At 36.8% G+C, this 16,269-nt stretch overlaps 1 protein-coding gene across 2 annotated transcripts; it reads left to right on the plus strand.

Moving 5' to 3' along the window:
* The first annotated feature begins 9,364 nt into the window (after positions 1 to 9,364).
* On the plus strand, positions 9,365 to 15,493 carry LOC125388827 (olfactory receptor 8G50-like). Of its 2 annotated transcripts, XM_085688518.2 has the most exons (2): positions 9,365 to 10,275; positions 15,466 to 15,493. In XM_085688518.2, the coding sequence occupies exons 1-2, from the start codon at positions 9,365 to 9,367 to the stop codon at positions 15,491 to 15,493; spliced, it is 939 nt and encodes a 312-aa protein (XP_085544644.2). The 2 variants fall into 2 exon arrangements, with proteins under 2 accessions (XP_085544644.2, XP_048273114.3); XM_048417157.3 differs by lacking the exon at positions 15,466 to 15,493 and having other exon boundaries at positions 9,365 to 10,303.
* Positions 15,494 to 16,269: the final 776 nt, after the last annotated feature.

Raw genomic sequence — 16,269 nt, forward strand, 5'->3', positions numbered from 1 at the left:
ATGAAGCCAGTGTCGGATAATCTTTTTCTCATTAAAAATATTTCTTCTTCTAGTCATGCTTCATAGTTAGAGTAATTTCTCAATGGAAATGCAGTGGATCTCTGGCTGTAGCTCTCTCCTCAGAGGGAACACATGCTATATGTAGTACTCATTTATGGTATTAGTCATGTAGGTACTAGGGGCAAATTAATTTTACATAAATCTTCACTTTTTGAATAATTATTTTATGGGTGATAAATCTTCAGTTTTTAAAAATCATTAGTTCATAGATATCGGTTTTTGATAAACATATATATTTTGAACATGAAAACAGCTACACTGAGCCTTGTTAATGATGTTGTAGAGCTTTTTACTCATTGTTCAAGTCTTAAGTTTCTGTTAGAAAGCTTTAATTGACACAACTCAGAACTAGCATTGTTACAGTTGTATTCCTGAAGACCTGCCCAATCAAGGTGCATATTTCATTGTCTAGTTGATCTTACTGTTGCCTACATTTGTAATTTTCTGAAGACTGATGATTCTATATTATTATTAATTCCCACAGCAACATTTTTACTGAAATCAGCATTAAATATTTTAGTATTAGTTCACATTTATGACAATTAATACCTTCTTTTTCACCATCATATGCATATTCATTGTTACTTTTCATATCTTTCAGAATAACCTCATGAATTGTCTAGCCCAGGTTACTCACAGAATGTTTTGATTCAAGGCAAGAAGAAACACAAATTACTATGGATTTCTAAAGCTGTGACTGGCTAGTTAAGATTCTTCCAAAGTTCACATATCTCTGAGGCATTATTTTCTATTTTCAAATATAATGAAATACTGTATCATGCATCTGCAAAAGACTTAGGAAATTTTTTTCAAGATAATGTGGGACTGTCCATTTGTTTAATACTCTAGTATAAACGTGATGAAGCAAATGTTCTTAATTAAGATTATCATTCCCATGTCAATTTCAAATTGTCACCACATCTTTAATAACTGGCATAATTTTCTTTTATATAAAGAAAATCTTCTAATTTCAAACAACGTGAATGAAACTGAGTGAATCTTGACTTTAAAAAAAGGCAGTACCAAATGTACAAATTCTAAATGAGTCTACTTATGGAAGGTATTTAAAAGAGTTAAATCCATGGAAGCAAAGAAAAAAGGAAAAAACAGCAATGGTTACCAAAGAGGGAAGTTAACAGGGACAAAATAGAGTTCTTCAACTGGTACACATCTTTAGCAATGTTGATTGGTAAGCAAGGGATATATAATAAGGAAAGATATGACACTGTTCACTAAAAGCTTCAGAAGGCAAATCTCATGTTAAACATTCTGTTAAGAAAACAAAGGGACACAGGTGGTTACTAATTTTTTTTGTATCTGCGGAAGTTTACTTGATTCTAGAGGGGTATCCAGGTCCAAGGAGAGATCCCAAGATTGTTCCCTGGACAGCAGAGGAGAGGGTGCCTGAACTGGCCTTGGCCCATAACCATACTGATGAATATTTTGCATATCACCATAGAACCTTCATCTGGCGATGGATGGAGATAAAGACAGAGATCCACATTGGAACACTGGACTTAACTCCCTAGGTCCAAATGAGAAGCAGAAGGAGGGAGAAACCCTGACTGCTCTTAGGGCTGGAGAAGGAAGAGAAGAGGGAGTGGGAGGAGTGGGAGGGTATTGGGAGGAGGGGCAGAAGTGGAAACTTTTATAAATTAATAAAAAAAGAAAACAAAGGGACATAAGAAAAACTTGAGAAGTGATACATGTACTAACTACCTTAATCTTGGTGGTATTGTCATGAGTGTATATATATTTCCAAACTGCTCATATTGCATTTCATTAAATATGTGGAACTTACCTTATAGCTATTGTATTTCCATAAAAGCATCAACAACTAAAAATGTATAAGGATCAGACATTATTTGGCTAAGTCTTTGAAGGCAGGAACATATAAGATAAAAAAGTTCACATATAATCTGAGCCTTTTACCATAATAGAATTTGATGGGAAAATTGTTCACATACTGGAGATGGAAGGGAACAAAATTTATCCTTAGTCTTGGAATACACAAATAATAACTAGTGTCATGACTACATCATTCTACTGGTCTCATGATCATTGTGCTTCAAAGAGTTCATACCTTTGTGTTAAATCACATCTTGTGTTAAAGATGTTGGGTTAATGATTTCCAACACATGAAATTTTTGGGATGTATCTTATCCACAGCCATATGGAAGATCTGTTTTGTTAAATGGAGTAAAAGAAGGATGTACATTCAGAAAATAAGGAAGGTTTTCTATATAAATAATTAGTAAAATTGTCAGTTTTGAGGCCAGAAACTTCTGCTTCAATCTGCTTATCAATACCTAGACATTCTTTAAGCTTTTCTAGAAAGGTTTGTAACTGACCGAGGATTAAGGATAGTTGTCCTCAGTAGGTCATTGCCAACTGGAGAGTTAGAAGAAAACAGATGTCAGTCAGGAAGTCTGTACCTAACTTAAGTGTCTTTTCAATTTATGGATGTTGTCTCTTAAAGTATAGTTTTACTGTAATATTTAAAATAATTTCTAAGAATTTTATCTATGAAACCAGTTTATTAATTATATTCAGCTCCGAAGACTCCCTCTACTTCTGTCCAAATCAACTTCCTACCTACTTTTTTACTCCTTTCAACTTAGTGTCCACTTTATAATGTTTTGTATGACCCACTGAGTTTAATTTGTGTTGACAATAAACCCATGGGTGTGTGGTAATACACTGGAACTTGATCAACTTTCCAATGTCTATACCCTTAAAGAAAACTAACTCTGTCTTTACTAGAAGCTCTTAACTGTTTATAGTTCCTCAGTTATGAGTCAGGTCTCATGATCCACTCCCACATCCTTCTGAAATATTCACTGATTTGACCTCCTGCAGACACTGTGCAGGCAACCACAATTGCTCTGAGTTCCTGAGCACTGAGGTCTTGTGATATCTAGAAAAACATTTTGCCCCAATCTTTACTGATGACTGCCTCCTCTAATCTTTTTGCAACTTCTTCCATGATGGTTCCTGAGCTTTGGGAGAGGATTTGTGACATAGAAGTTCTATTTGTGCCTGAGCACTCCACAGACTTGCTCTCTCTACATTTAAACAGTTGTGAGTTTCTGTGTTAACCACCTTCTGCTACACAAGGAAACATCTCTAATGAGAACTGAGAATTGCATATAATCTACATGTATAGAGTTAGGAAATTATGTGGCAGTTTGATATTTTCATTTTTTTTAGCAAAATGATTGTAGGAGGCTTACTACTGAGGCAGATCACAGTACCAGGAATGTGTTTTCTACTAGAGAACAGGGTTTAAATCAATAAATAAGTACTTGATTACTCCCATAGCACCCATGGAACTATGAAACCTATGGACACATCTTTCCATGGCAGTTATTATTATAGTTCAGACTACTGATGGCCATTCTACCTGTGCTAGCTAGTTTTATGTGAACTTGACATAAACTAGAGTCAACTGAGAAAATTTCCTCATCAAATTGACTTTTGGGGCAAATCTGTTATCCATTTTCTAGACTGATGATAGATATGGGAGGGCAAAGCTCACTGTAGTTTATGTTACCTATGGCCCAATGGTCCTAGGAAATATATATATATATATATATAAAGCTGCTCAGAGGCTACATGGGAAAAGCCAGCAAATAGCATTTCTCTATGACATCTTTTCATAGATGTCATATCTATTCCCTTCTCTTACTTCCCTAGATGGTAGACTTAAAAGCTGTAAAATGAAGTAAGCTATAAGTTATGACATTTAGCACAGCAATAGAAACACTCCACAATCAATCAACACAGTATATTCTATTAGTATGAAAACTAACCTGTAGGAAGTAAGTTTTCTGTTCAGTATTGACTTTATTTCTCCACGGTATTGGACCAAAGTGTGTGATGTCTTCAGAAATAACGTCTTACTATCAATCATTGGTATGCAACTAAGAGGAATGGCAATAGCCTGTATTATTCAAGAGGTTAATGTACATTTTAAAGCATTTTTTATGTATTCCCTTTACTATTTCATACAGTAAATTTGGATAAGTCAGTGATATGTGTGCTTTAACAAACATGTCCACTAGGGCTTAGTTACTAACATAACCAAAATATTGCTACTATTTCACAGCAGAGAGAATGGTACACCAGGGAGATAATAAGAGTGTCACATGGGGAATAGAATAGGAAATTTTAATTGCTCTTACCCCCCCCCCCATCACCTACGCAGCTCATCCTAATGATAGAAAGTCTTGAGAGAGTTTCTTTGTGTTTATGGATTTGTGTGTGTGTATTTCTGTGTGTAAATACGATATTTGTATTTACTTATCTGTCACCTATTATATGTCAAACCTACCTTAACTTCATTTGAATCAGAGGTTTGGGAAGATAGGACATGAATAATGGCACTTGGCTTATAATTTGTGAATTGTTTAGAACTTGAATGCCATGTCCTGATGCCCTGCAAAAACGGGAGGGGGGGGTATTTTGATTTATCGTCGCCTACTACAGAGCTATTTCATGTGAAGGTCACTGGCTCTAACACAGACTGGGACAGAAGCTTCCACATAGGAAAAAGGTAAGTACTTGAATTTAGAGTTTCCTAGCACTGTTTCACATCGGAACAAGACAGATTTTTCTGAAATTCAATCTCTAGACACTATAGGAAGTAGCGGGAAATGGCCACCCATATTTTGATGAGACATTTTAGAAGGCAGCAAAACCAAGACATTTAAGCCTAAAATGTTTTCAGCTGTGATTAATGGTTGAATTGGTTTTAATGTTAACACAAAGTGTATCTAAATGGCTGTACTATATCCTCGTAGGGAACATAATAAATGCAACCCCCTTTGTGCTAATGGTCAGGTAGATACTAGGTATAAATAACTTTAAGATAAATATTCTATTTTCCTGGATAGGTTTAGCATATAATGCTCTAAAACACCCTTGCAAATTAGCACAAGGCACCAAGAAGACCTATATTTTATATCCCTAGCTCTTTCCTCATTAACACACCTTGTTTTCATCAATCAAACACATAAATTCTTTTTACACTTTGATGGTTTTTATAGAAACACCTTTTCATTTTTTTTTTTTTGTTTTTCGAGACAGGGTTTCTCTGTACCTTTGGAGCCTCTCCTGGAACTAGCTCCTGTAGAGCAGGCTGGCCTTAAACTTAGAGAACAATCTGTCTCTGCTTCCCAAGTGTTGGGATTAAAGGCATTAGCCACTCCTGCCCAACTCAATAGAACCACATATTTTGAACATGAAAAGTGTAATTTTAACACTTGAATATTAAGCAATCAGACTGACTACCTCCCTCTCCTCTTCTAGACTGTAGTAGTCTGAGGAGGAACAGGGCTCTGTGTTATGATTTTCTCTGTACTTAGTACTGGAAACATCATTTCTGATTGTCACTTTTGAATGTAACAATACCTTCTTGAAGCAGCAGCATCCTCATTGTATTCACATACTTTTCTATAAATTTTTATAATAATTCCCATGGGTTATCATCTCCCTTTGTGATAAAATGCTTTTGTTCAAGTCAAGCTTCCAACTCTAGGTCAAATTCTAGAAGTTCCCTGGGTCCCTACAACTCTGGTGTGTTCTCCTCTGTTTTCAGACACAAAACATAACTGGTTAGTGCAGACAAGATGACTACAGAAATTATACAGATTTTGTCAAGTTAATACAGAACCATGAAAACAGCTTTTTCCTAGAAGAACTTGTTGAAATATAGTAAAAATTTAAAGTGCAGGTATAATTTAGTGATTTTATTGTTGTACAGCATTATTAAATAGTTTTAAATAAGAAAATTTTGTTTTATTCTCCAAAAGAATTCTTACATTGGAATCAACATGAACAAATGACGAAGATACTGTACAAACTGAACTAAGCCAGGTGCAAAAGGAAAAGCATTAAATTATTCTACTTAAATACAGTAAGGATTACAGTAAAATCCATAGGAAAGCATACAAAAAATCTACTATAGGATGGATGGCAGAGAGACAGGAAAATTAATCAATGTAAAAATCTTACTAAAGTTGGGAAGGTAAATTATAAATTCATTCTGTTTAATGCAATGCCTGCCCTTAATAAATTGGCATGCGCCCAATCAAAACTTGAGTGTGTAGGTCTCAGATTAAGCCTTCTAAACTCACAAACTACAAAAGCATACAAGGCACCATTTGAAAATGTTGCATATATTCATTACCTTGTTTATTATAGTGTCATGAGTGTTTAAATGTGTACAATATGAACAAATTAAATACATAAAGTTTGCTGCATGTCATTTCTGTTTTAGTAACACTAAGATGCAAGCAAAGCTGGTGACTCACTCATTGCTAAGATGTATTAGATAAAGGGAGGCTAAGACAACTGATACAGGGGACAGTGTTTATGATCCTCCACCAAGGTCAAAGCTATTAAAACATAAAGGTAGTGTTAGAGGATCAGGAAGCAGCTGAATTTATGGGAACATAGTAGACTTCAGGGCAATTAGTCAGTTGGAATGGACCAGACATTGATGACTAGTATCAAGTCTACAATGACGCAGTTAAGGCATAATGGAGCTTGTGTGATAACAACCTTTCCTTTCTGGCACATCACTGCCAGAGGCAGGGGACAGAGGAAGACTAGTCAGATGGCCAATGAAAACAGTCTCAGAGTCATTTGTTTTAGGGCATGCCTTAATGTGCTTCATGCTGCAATGACAGAACCACATCGTATACTAGTTAGTGCATAGGCCCCAGAAGTTTATTTGGCTCAAATCTGTTCCTTGAATACATTATTTGAATTTTTCCCATACTATGTGTCTCTTTTTCAGACTTTTCATAATGTTAAGTTTACTAATTTTGTATGATATCTCTTGATTTGGGTTCTTACCTAAGAAACATTACTAATTCTAAATTTGTAAAAATGTGGTTGTGTTTTTCATCAATATTGATATAACTTTACCTGCTATATTTAGTTGCAATAGTCCATTTTGAATTAGTCTGTATGAATAGTATGTAAAAGTATCTATCTCAGTATTAATTACAAGTGTCTATCTAACTATCCTAGTACCATATGATTAAAAAGTATTTTCATTTGATTGGTCACAAACACTTATATCCACAGCTTATACCTATAAGCTTGTTTCTGGAATGTCAAACTCATTCCATTAATTGCCACATCTGTCTATACTAAGTACTACATGAAGCAAAATATAACAATATTATAGTGAGATTCAAGACAGTGGGGGGAGGTTTAGGGCTTCTTTCTCTTGTTTTATGTTTGTTGTAATTATTTTTAGTCACATAATTTTCATGGAAGTATAATGATACCTCCGCAAGTAAATTAAATTAAAATCATGAAGTTGATAAGGACATCATTGAGTTTAATTCTGGAAAATGTATCTACTGTCACAAGGCTATTTTCATTGACTCATGAATTGACTCATGAAAAATAAATACTTTTTCTGTATGTCTGTAAATTCCTTTCCACACATTACAATTCTCAGTGAAATATTTTATATTTCTTTCATTTAATGTATATATTAGTAAATCATAATATTTATTAAATTACTAATGAGTTTAGTGGTTGTTTCCTTTACATCCGCTATTCTGCTTTTTGCTGATCATTTAAATACTTTTTGAAATTTCTTCACATATTAACTAGGATTTCTATACAGAGCATTAGCAATCAGGAAAATGCAAATCAAAACAACTTTGAGATACCATCTTACACCTGTCAGAATAGCTAAACTCAAAAACACCAATGATAGCCTATGCTGGAGAGGATGTGGAATGAGGGGAACACTCATTCATTGTTGGTGGGAATGCAAACTTGTGCAGCCACTGTGGAAATCAATGTGGCGGTTTCTCAGGAAACTGGGAGTCAACCTACCTCAGGACCCTGCAATTCCCCTCTTGGGAATATTCCCAAGAGATGCCCTATCATACTACAAAAGCATTTTTTCAACTATGTTCATAGCAGCACTATTTGTAATAGCCAGAACCTGGAAACAACCTAGGTGCCCCTCAATAGAAGAGTGGTTAAAAAAGGTGTGGAACATATACACATTAGAGTTTTACTCAGCGGTAAAAAAAACAATGGCATCTTGAATTTTGCATGCAAATGGATGAAAATAGAAAACGCTTTACTGAGTGACGTAACTCAGTCCCAAAAAGAGGAATATGGTATGTACTCACTCATAAGTGGATTCTAGCCATAATTAAAGGTCTTTGAGCCTATAATTCGTGATCCTAGAGAAGCTAAATAAGAAAGTGAACCTGAAAAAAATCATATAGTTATCCTCCTGGATACTGGAAGTAGACAATATTGCCAGGCAAACTTGGGAGCACAGGGGGTGGGGGGTGGATGATTGGGGAGTGGATATAAGGGGATTTGGGTAGAGAGAAGGGAGAAGGGGAGGATTCAGGATAGTTTGGGGGATTGGGATGGGTGGGATGGAGGAAGGATGGATATGGGAGCAGGGAAGTAAATATCTCAACTAAGGGAGCCATTTTAGGATTTGTAAGAGACTTGATTCTAGAGGGGGTTCCCAGGTGCAAGGAGAGATCCCCAGATTGTTCCCTGGGCAGCAGAGGAGAGGGTGCCTGAACTGGTCTCGTCCCATAACCATACTGATGAATATTTTGCATATCACCATAGAACCTTCATCTGGCGATGTTATTAACCAGTAGAGATAGTCTCATTTCTTTCTTTATAATTAGAGGTGCACTATATTTAGTGTCTTGTTTAACTTATTATAACTAGAATCTATGCTACAATATTAAATATTTTAAGATTCATTTCATTTATTAACTTATGGTAAAAGTTTTTCAGAGGTATTGTTTGAGAGTTTTCCAGGATGATGCTGATAGTTTAATATAAAACAGTATTTATGGGCTGGACCAATGACTCGGTGGTTAAGAGCACTGAATAGTTTTCCAGTGAGCCCAGATTCAATTCCCAGAATCTACATGGTAGCTCACAACTGTCTGTAACTCCAGTTCTAGGGGACTCGACAGTCATAGCAAAACACCATTGCACATAAAATAAGAATAAATAAATAATACTTACAAGATAAATATGAGAAATTGTTAGACAACTACATAGAATTTGTTATATCTATTTTGGGAGTATTCATGGAATACAGGTATATATGAATACATGAGAAATTTATTTGTACATTTCATATTAAAGTCTTTAAATAAAAACATGCATGAAGAGCTGTTAGAAATGTGAGACACAACAGCAAAAAGAATTGAATTAAATGTCACACTCAAGTGCACAGTGATAAACAATCTTTTTCTCACTTCTTACAAAGAAGTTCCAAGAAGAAATGTCTGAAGGCAATCACTCCAGAGTGGCTGAGTTCATTCTGGAGGGGTTAACAAATCAACCAGAGCTGCAGCTGCCCCTGTTCCTCCTCTTCCTTGGAATCTACCTGTTTACAGTGCTGGGGAACCTGGGAATGATCATCCTGATCCTGCTCAGCTCCCACCTGCACACCCCCATGTACTTCTTCCTCAGCAGTCTGTCCTTCATTGACCTCTGTTACTCCACTGTCATCACCCCCAAAATGCTGGTGAACTTTGTGACAGTGAGAAATCTCATTTCCTACCCTGAATGCATGATTCAAGTCTCCTTCTTCGTAACCTTTGTTATTTCTGAGTGTTACATGTTGTCTGCTATGGCATATGACCGCTACGTTGCCATCTGTAAGCCCTTGATGTATAACCTTACCATGTCTTACCAAGTCTGTTCCTGGATAATAGTTGGGGTGTATGGTATAGGCGTCATTGAAGCCACAATTCACACTGTTTGCACGCTGCGATTGCTTTTCTGCAAGGCTAATGTAGTAAACCACTTCTTCCGTGATCTTCTTCCATTGCTGCAACTTTCCTGCTCCAGTACATTTGTCAACGAGGTAGTAATCCTGTGCCTCAGTACGTTCAATTTCTGTGTTCCAACTCTGACCATCTTGAGCTCTTACAGTTTTATCATTGCCCGAATCATCCGCATCAAATCCACTGAGGGCAGGTTCAAAGCCTTCAGCACCTGCAGCTCCCACTTCTCTGCTGTTGCTGTCTTCTTTGGCTCTCTGGGATTCATGTATTTTCAGCCATCATCAGTCAGCTCCAAAGATCAAGGGAAAGTGTCATCCGTATTTTATACTACTGTTGTGCCCATGCTGAACCCGCTAATCTATAGCCTGAGGAATAAGGATGTCAAACTTGCTTTAAATAAGTTGCTTCGAAAGAAGTCACTTCAGATGTAAAATATTATTTGCATTAGCAGAAAGTCCTTATATCTATGGTTTTGACAAGAAAAATGCCTTGAGACAACAATGCATGTCAAATCTTGAAATGTTGGTTAGTACGTTGGTTATTTTCTTTTTCTTCATTCCATCTCTTTTATTTTTTCTTTCTTCTTATTTTAATTTATTTTATAAAAATATCTTTCCTGATTTCACATGTCAAAATGTCAAATTCACATTCCACTCCCTCCCTTCACCTAGCCTTCTCCTACTCCCCCCCCCATACAGTCCTCAGAAAGGATAAGACTTTCCATGGGGAGTCAACAAAGTCTAACATGTTTCTTTGAGGAAGTACCAAGGCCCTCCCTACTATATCTAGACTGAGCAAGGTAGCCCTCCTGAAGGAATGGGTTCCAAATAGCCAGAACAAGCAGCAGGGACAAATCCTGGTCTCACTCTCAATGGTCCCGCAGTCGTCCCCAGCCATACAATTGTCATCCACGTTCAGAGGGCCTAGTTCGCTCCTATGCTGGTTTCTTCTCTGTCAGCCTGGCATTGGAAGGGTTCCATTAGCTCAGGTTAGCTATTTCAGCAGGTATCTCCATCACGGTCTTGACCTCTTTGCTTTTATTCTCACCCCTCTCCCTCTTCAACTGAACTTTTGAGAAAAAATACATCAGGAAGAATTGAACCCAAATGTTTTAGATAAGTGAAGGAAGCATTCTGGAATTCCCTGGATCCTATCAACATGTAGTTAACTAGCCACACCTCTAAATATTTTTCAAAACACTTCCAAAATCTTCTTATTGTTCATTATGCTTTATGTGTGTGGAACATGGCTCTTTTGGCTTGATATTTATTTGTCTTGCTTAAAGTGATACAATATATAATAGAAAGGCTTCTATTATTTGGTTTTTATATATCAAACCCTTCTCAATTAAGTGTATTACCAACTATATCTGAATGATTTCTAAAATAAGTGAACTTAGCAAGAATGACTCAAACTATCACTTCTAAATCTTCCAAGCATGTAGAAGTATATTGTGAACCATAAATCATATTGAAAATAATATTGCTCTAACCGTCTGTGAAATAATACTGAAAACATTGAATAAAACTGTGCATTTGTTCAAATACTCTTGAAGTAGTTATTGATCCAGTTTGAGGACTTTGCCAGCATTGTTTTTTTTTTCTGAAATTTTAATGTACTTTTTTTCTAACTGAAATCACTACTGTATTTTCCTAGGACTGCATTATAGAATATTCATTTCAGAAGTGATAGTCTCTAACAAGTGCATTGTTGTGCTATTTTTCATATAGGAAAAATAAAATTTGAAACCTTTCTATCTAATAACATATAGTATTCTCATACCCCCCCCCCCAACTAACTATCCCTTCTCAGGTCCTGACCTGCATGAAAGAGACTTTTAACCAAGAAGTTTTATTTTCCAACCATTATCCAATTAAGACACAAACAAGAAACTTTGCTTCTGTAATATCCACATCAGAAAGTCTTAGTATCTCCTGGTTACGTTCATCTTTCACATCTTCTCCTGGATGTGAAAGCAGCAGCAATATCAAGGCTTTTCTGTATGCCTAGAATAGATTCCCATAGAATAAGACACTTCCTCATTGATTTAGAAACTTCTACACTTTGTGATTTCCAGGAGTGCCAAAGCCTTTAAACACGTTGTATTACAAAGACAAGCATGGAGATCTCCAAATAGCACATGGTACCCTGCTCACTGTACTAATCTGTGTCCAGAAGCACATCACTGGAGCTTTTATTCTTTTTACCAGAATTTACTTTTAAACCCGTTGTCTTGCATCTATTATTTCAGTCAAATTTTGTAGTAGACACTGAACACTAGTGGGTTTGTCTTCATATTTCCTTCAAACATAGGACAAGACACACTCTATCATGTTTCCTCATAGCATAACACCAAAACTAGAAACAAGAGAGCATTCTTTTTGAAAATCAGAACAAAGGCCCTTGGTTTCCTCTAACCCTTGTCTTCTATTCAGCTTGTCCTTTCTGTTATCCCACCAAACTCTACTTGTATTCATATTATACTTGTTTATTTATGTTACATGACATATGGGTTACTTACCACATATCAGTCGAAATAATACATATAGTGAAAAATTTTGATAACTGAAGAGAACTTAAGAGGGACATAAATTTTCAAGTTCAAAAGTATGAGTATACAAATTCCATAACTCCTAGCTCCATTTCGTCTAAGTATGTTTCAGACCATTATGAACTCTAATCTCTAAAAATTGTAAGAAGATCCTCACAGTAGCTGAAAACCATCACTAATATTCTACAGTGATAATTCAGGAGACAGAAAATTGTCCTTTTCACATTTCAAGCTGTACTTTTTCTAGTCATGCTTAATGATACTCTTATTTTGATCTTAACATAAAAATGAATCTTAATAGCTATGTCTGTCTCCTCTCTTGTAGGATAGAAAGAATGTATACTTGATTTACATTAATAGGCAAGTAGATTCTGTGTATAAATGACCTTCATGTAAACATTCATTTTTATAAATAATTTTGTTTATAAACCTCTGTTATAAAATACACCCTCAAAGTAACACATTTACCAGGTGTTATTTTTCTTGTTTTCCTATTGTCTTTCTCATTTCAGATACCCTGTTTGTTTTAATAAACCACTTAAACTCATTTGTATGCTTTAGTGATTTTTGTAAATCAATGTATTTTTAGTTGAAAAGATTCTAAATTTGAGTATTGTGAAGACTTGTCCTATTTATCCTAACAGACCCTTAGAACTCTTCCTTGATAGTCCTCAGATGGCTCCATAATAACTGTGCTCTTATGGACCTGCCAGTCATGCCATTTATTCTATGGTCTATCCTGCTGTCTCCTTCTAGATTTTACCATTTTGAAGAACAGGGAATCTACATCATGTATCAGTCTGTTGTGAATACCTACAATGCATTTCTGCTTAACACTAAAAAGTATTTTTAGTGCCAATTAACATCCACATCTAAATAATATCTTAAAGCATTATCATCATGCAAGTATTTGTTTTTATTTTCTATATATTTTTATAATAATTTTCTATATGTCAAGCTATTGATAAAATTTTATCAAGACAAAATGAAATAAAAAGTCTCACACCAATATTTATAATTCTAGAACTAATTTTAGATGTTCCTTGGGTTCCTAGAGATAAGAAATATTAGTCAATGTTTTAGGCACTGCTGCAGGAGCTCCTTCCGCTGCTTCAGCCAATAGCTATTGAGATACCAACCCACTGGGGTGTGGTCTCTCTCTCTTTAAAAATCAGCGACAGCCCTCTGTTTGCTCTCTTGCTCCAGCGACTAGACTTCTTTCCAGGTTGTCATGTAGATGGTATTCTGTAAGTTTTTCTCCTCAAATAAATAACCCTTTGAACCCAAACTGGTGTGGGACCTCTGGCTTGGCTGTCTGCCACCAGCTTGGTATGGCCAGCTTGGCTTGGCACGAGCCCTCCCTCAGCCGTGGAAACGCTACACCTCCTGGGATCCATGGCCTCGGACAATCTGAGCGGGTTTTAAGCACAACACTTGGGCACCGGAAGACAGAGCTGCAAGCTGTTGCCACATCCAGTGGAAGGGCTATTTGAAAAACCTGCCACAGAGTTTACATTTGCACTGTGACCTTTGTCCCAGCAGAACAGTATAGGGACGCTGGGTGGGAAGTCAGTCATTCTCACAGAGGCTGTCCCCTGTATCAGGTCAGAGCAGGGTGGGAGCCCAGGGTGAGCCATGCTGTTTATCAGCCACTGGATTTTTGTACATCTAACTTCTCGATTACTGCAGGATCTATCCTGACACCTTTCCATTGATTTTGGTTGCAACTCGGAAACAGTACTTAACCTGCTGGTTAACAGGTTAAAATGGCAGGTTTTGTTTTTAATGGGACTCTAGCCGTGGCTTTTGCTGCCACTTTGGAAGAAATCACAAGAGGCCTATATGCCTATGGTTATTAGGTTTCAGTTTCCTTCTTCATATTATATGATTATGGAAGTATATGGCATTAATTGATAGGATTAATATCATGATAGGCAAAATTGAGTCCTTATCTAAAGGTACTAGGAACTTACCTGAAAGTGTCCAGGCTGTTGAATTTGACTTTCAGAAGTTATCACAGAGTTTTGATAAGGTAACAGACAGAACATACCTCCAGGATGGCAACTTACATGATATCCGGGGGCAGTTCAAGGAGGAGATTTTATCTTTGAAAGGCAACATTAAGACCTAGGAATCATGATGTAGCTGGGTCATCTGTCTATGTGTTACTTTCATTGGTTAATAAAGAAACTGCCTTGACTTTTTGATAGGGTAGAATTCAGATAGGTGGAGTGGACTGAAAAGAATGCTAGGAGAAAGAAAGCAGAGTCAGGCAGACGCCATGATTCCCCTTCCTGAGACAAATACTGGCTAGACTCATGCCTGTAAGCCACGACCTCGTGGTGGCATACAAATTATTAGATATGGGTTAGTCCAGATGTGAGAATTAGCCAATAAGAGGCCAGTCAGTGTTTAAATGAATACAGTTTCCATGTAATTATTTTGGGTGTAAACTAGCCGGGAAGCCCGGATTTCAGTGGGAATGCAGTCCACCGCTCTTTTTGCAACAGAATCACAGGTGCAGAATGGGGACCAGAAAATTAATGCCATAGGGAAATCACTAGAAACCTTTGCAAGTCAGAAGATTCAGGCCTTACTTGAGATAATGGTTAAGAGATTTGAAATGACTGAAGAAATTATTGGAGCTGATGAACCAGATGAGAAGAAACAAGGGAAAGATACAATGCCACCACCAGCTGTCAGAACTGGTTTACCCAGGGTTTAAGTGACAGACCCTGTAATTTACTCTGACAAAGCATCAATTTCTAAAGTCTCAAAGAGAACCAAAGAAGCTAGATGTATGCCAGTAGGAATGAATGACTTAAAGGAAATTAAGCAAGCTGTCGTTAATTATGGCTTGCACTCTAAATTAGTTAAGGAAATGATAAGAAGTTGGGCTTCTTATCATTCGGGGCAATACCCCATGATTTCTCTGAGTTAGCATCAGTGCTGTTAGAAGATGGACTTTCCTTGATGTTTGGAGTTTATTTCAGAGAAGAATCCAAACATATGGAACAGTAAGGAAGAGCAAAATGTGTGGAGGTTTCACAGGATAAAATTCTTGGTGTAGGAGTGTACGCTGACCCACAGGTCCAAGATCTTTATGATGAAGAAGTATTGTCCCTATGCCACAAAGCAGCCTTGAATGCCTGGAATAGATTACCAGAACCACAGATGAAGGTAGAATCATATACCGGGGTTAGGCTGGGACAGGGGGAACTCTATACTGACTTTTTGCAATGATTAATTAAGACTCTGAACACAAGAGTAACAGACCCAGAAGCTAGATGACTAATTCTTGAATTGCTGGCTTTTGAAAATGCAAACTTAGACTGTAAAAAGATAATTGGGCCTTTAGGGTCTAGATCACCACCTATGAATGAATGGATCCAGCATACCATGAATTTTCAGACCTTTAATTATGATGACAAATCTTGGGGGAGGAAAAGCGATTTCCAAAGCAATGAGGGGACATCAACATGCCAAATGTCTTAATTGTGGTAAATTAGGACACCTAAATAGGGATTGCAGGCAAGGAATTTCTAGTAATAACACTACGTCATTGGATTGATGAATGCAGATCAACAACAGACAAACAAGGCAACCTGATACCATCAGAAAACTCCCTAAGGGGCCTCTTGCAGGCCCCTAAGCCAAAAGTGGCCAAGTCATTCCCAGTAACCGTGGAGGACTTGTCACACCAGGAGAATCAAAAACTCTAGAACCTTCTGAGCAAGATCATAAGGTTCTAAATGATGGTTCAAATTTGGAGGATAAGTCAGAAATTCAATTAGGAAATAAGAAGCGTTTATCTTGGCAAACCTCTATAAATGATCAGAGATCAAA

Source organism: Myodes glareolus, chromosome 4, assembly GCF_982192425.1.
Source record: "Myodes glareolus chromosome 4, mMyoGla1.1, whole genome shotgun sequence".
Lineage (NCBI taxonomy): Eukaryota > Metazoa > Chordata > Mammalia > Rodentia > Cricetidae > Myodes > Myodes glareolus.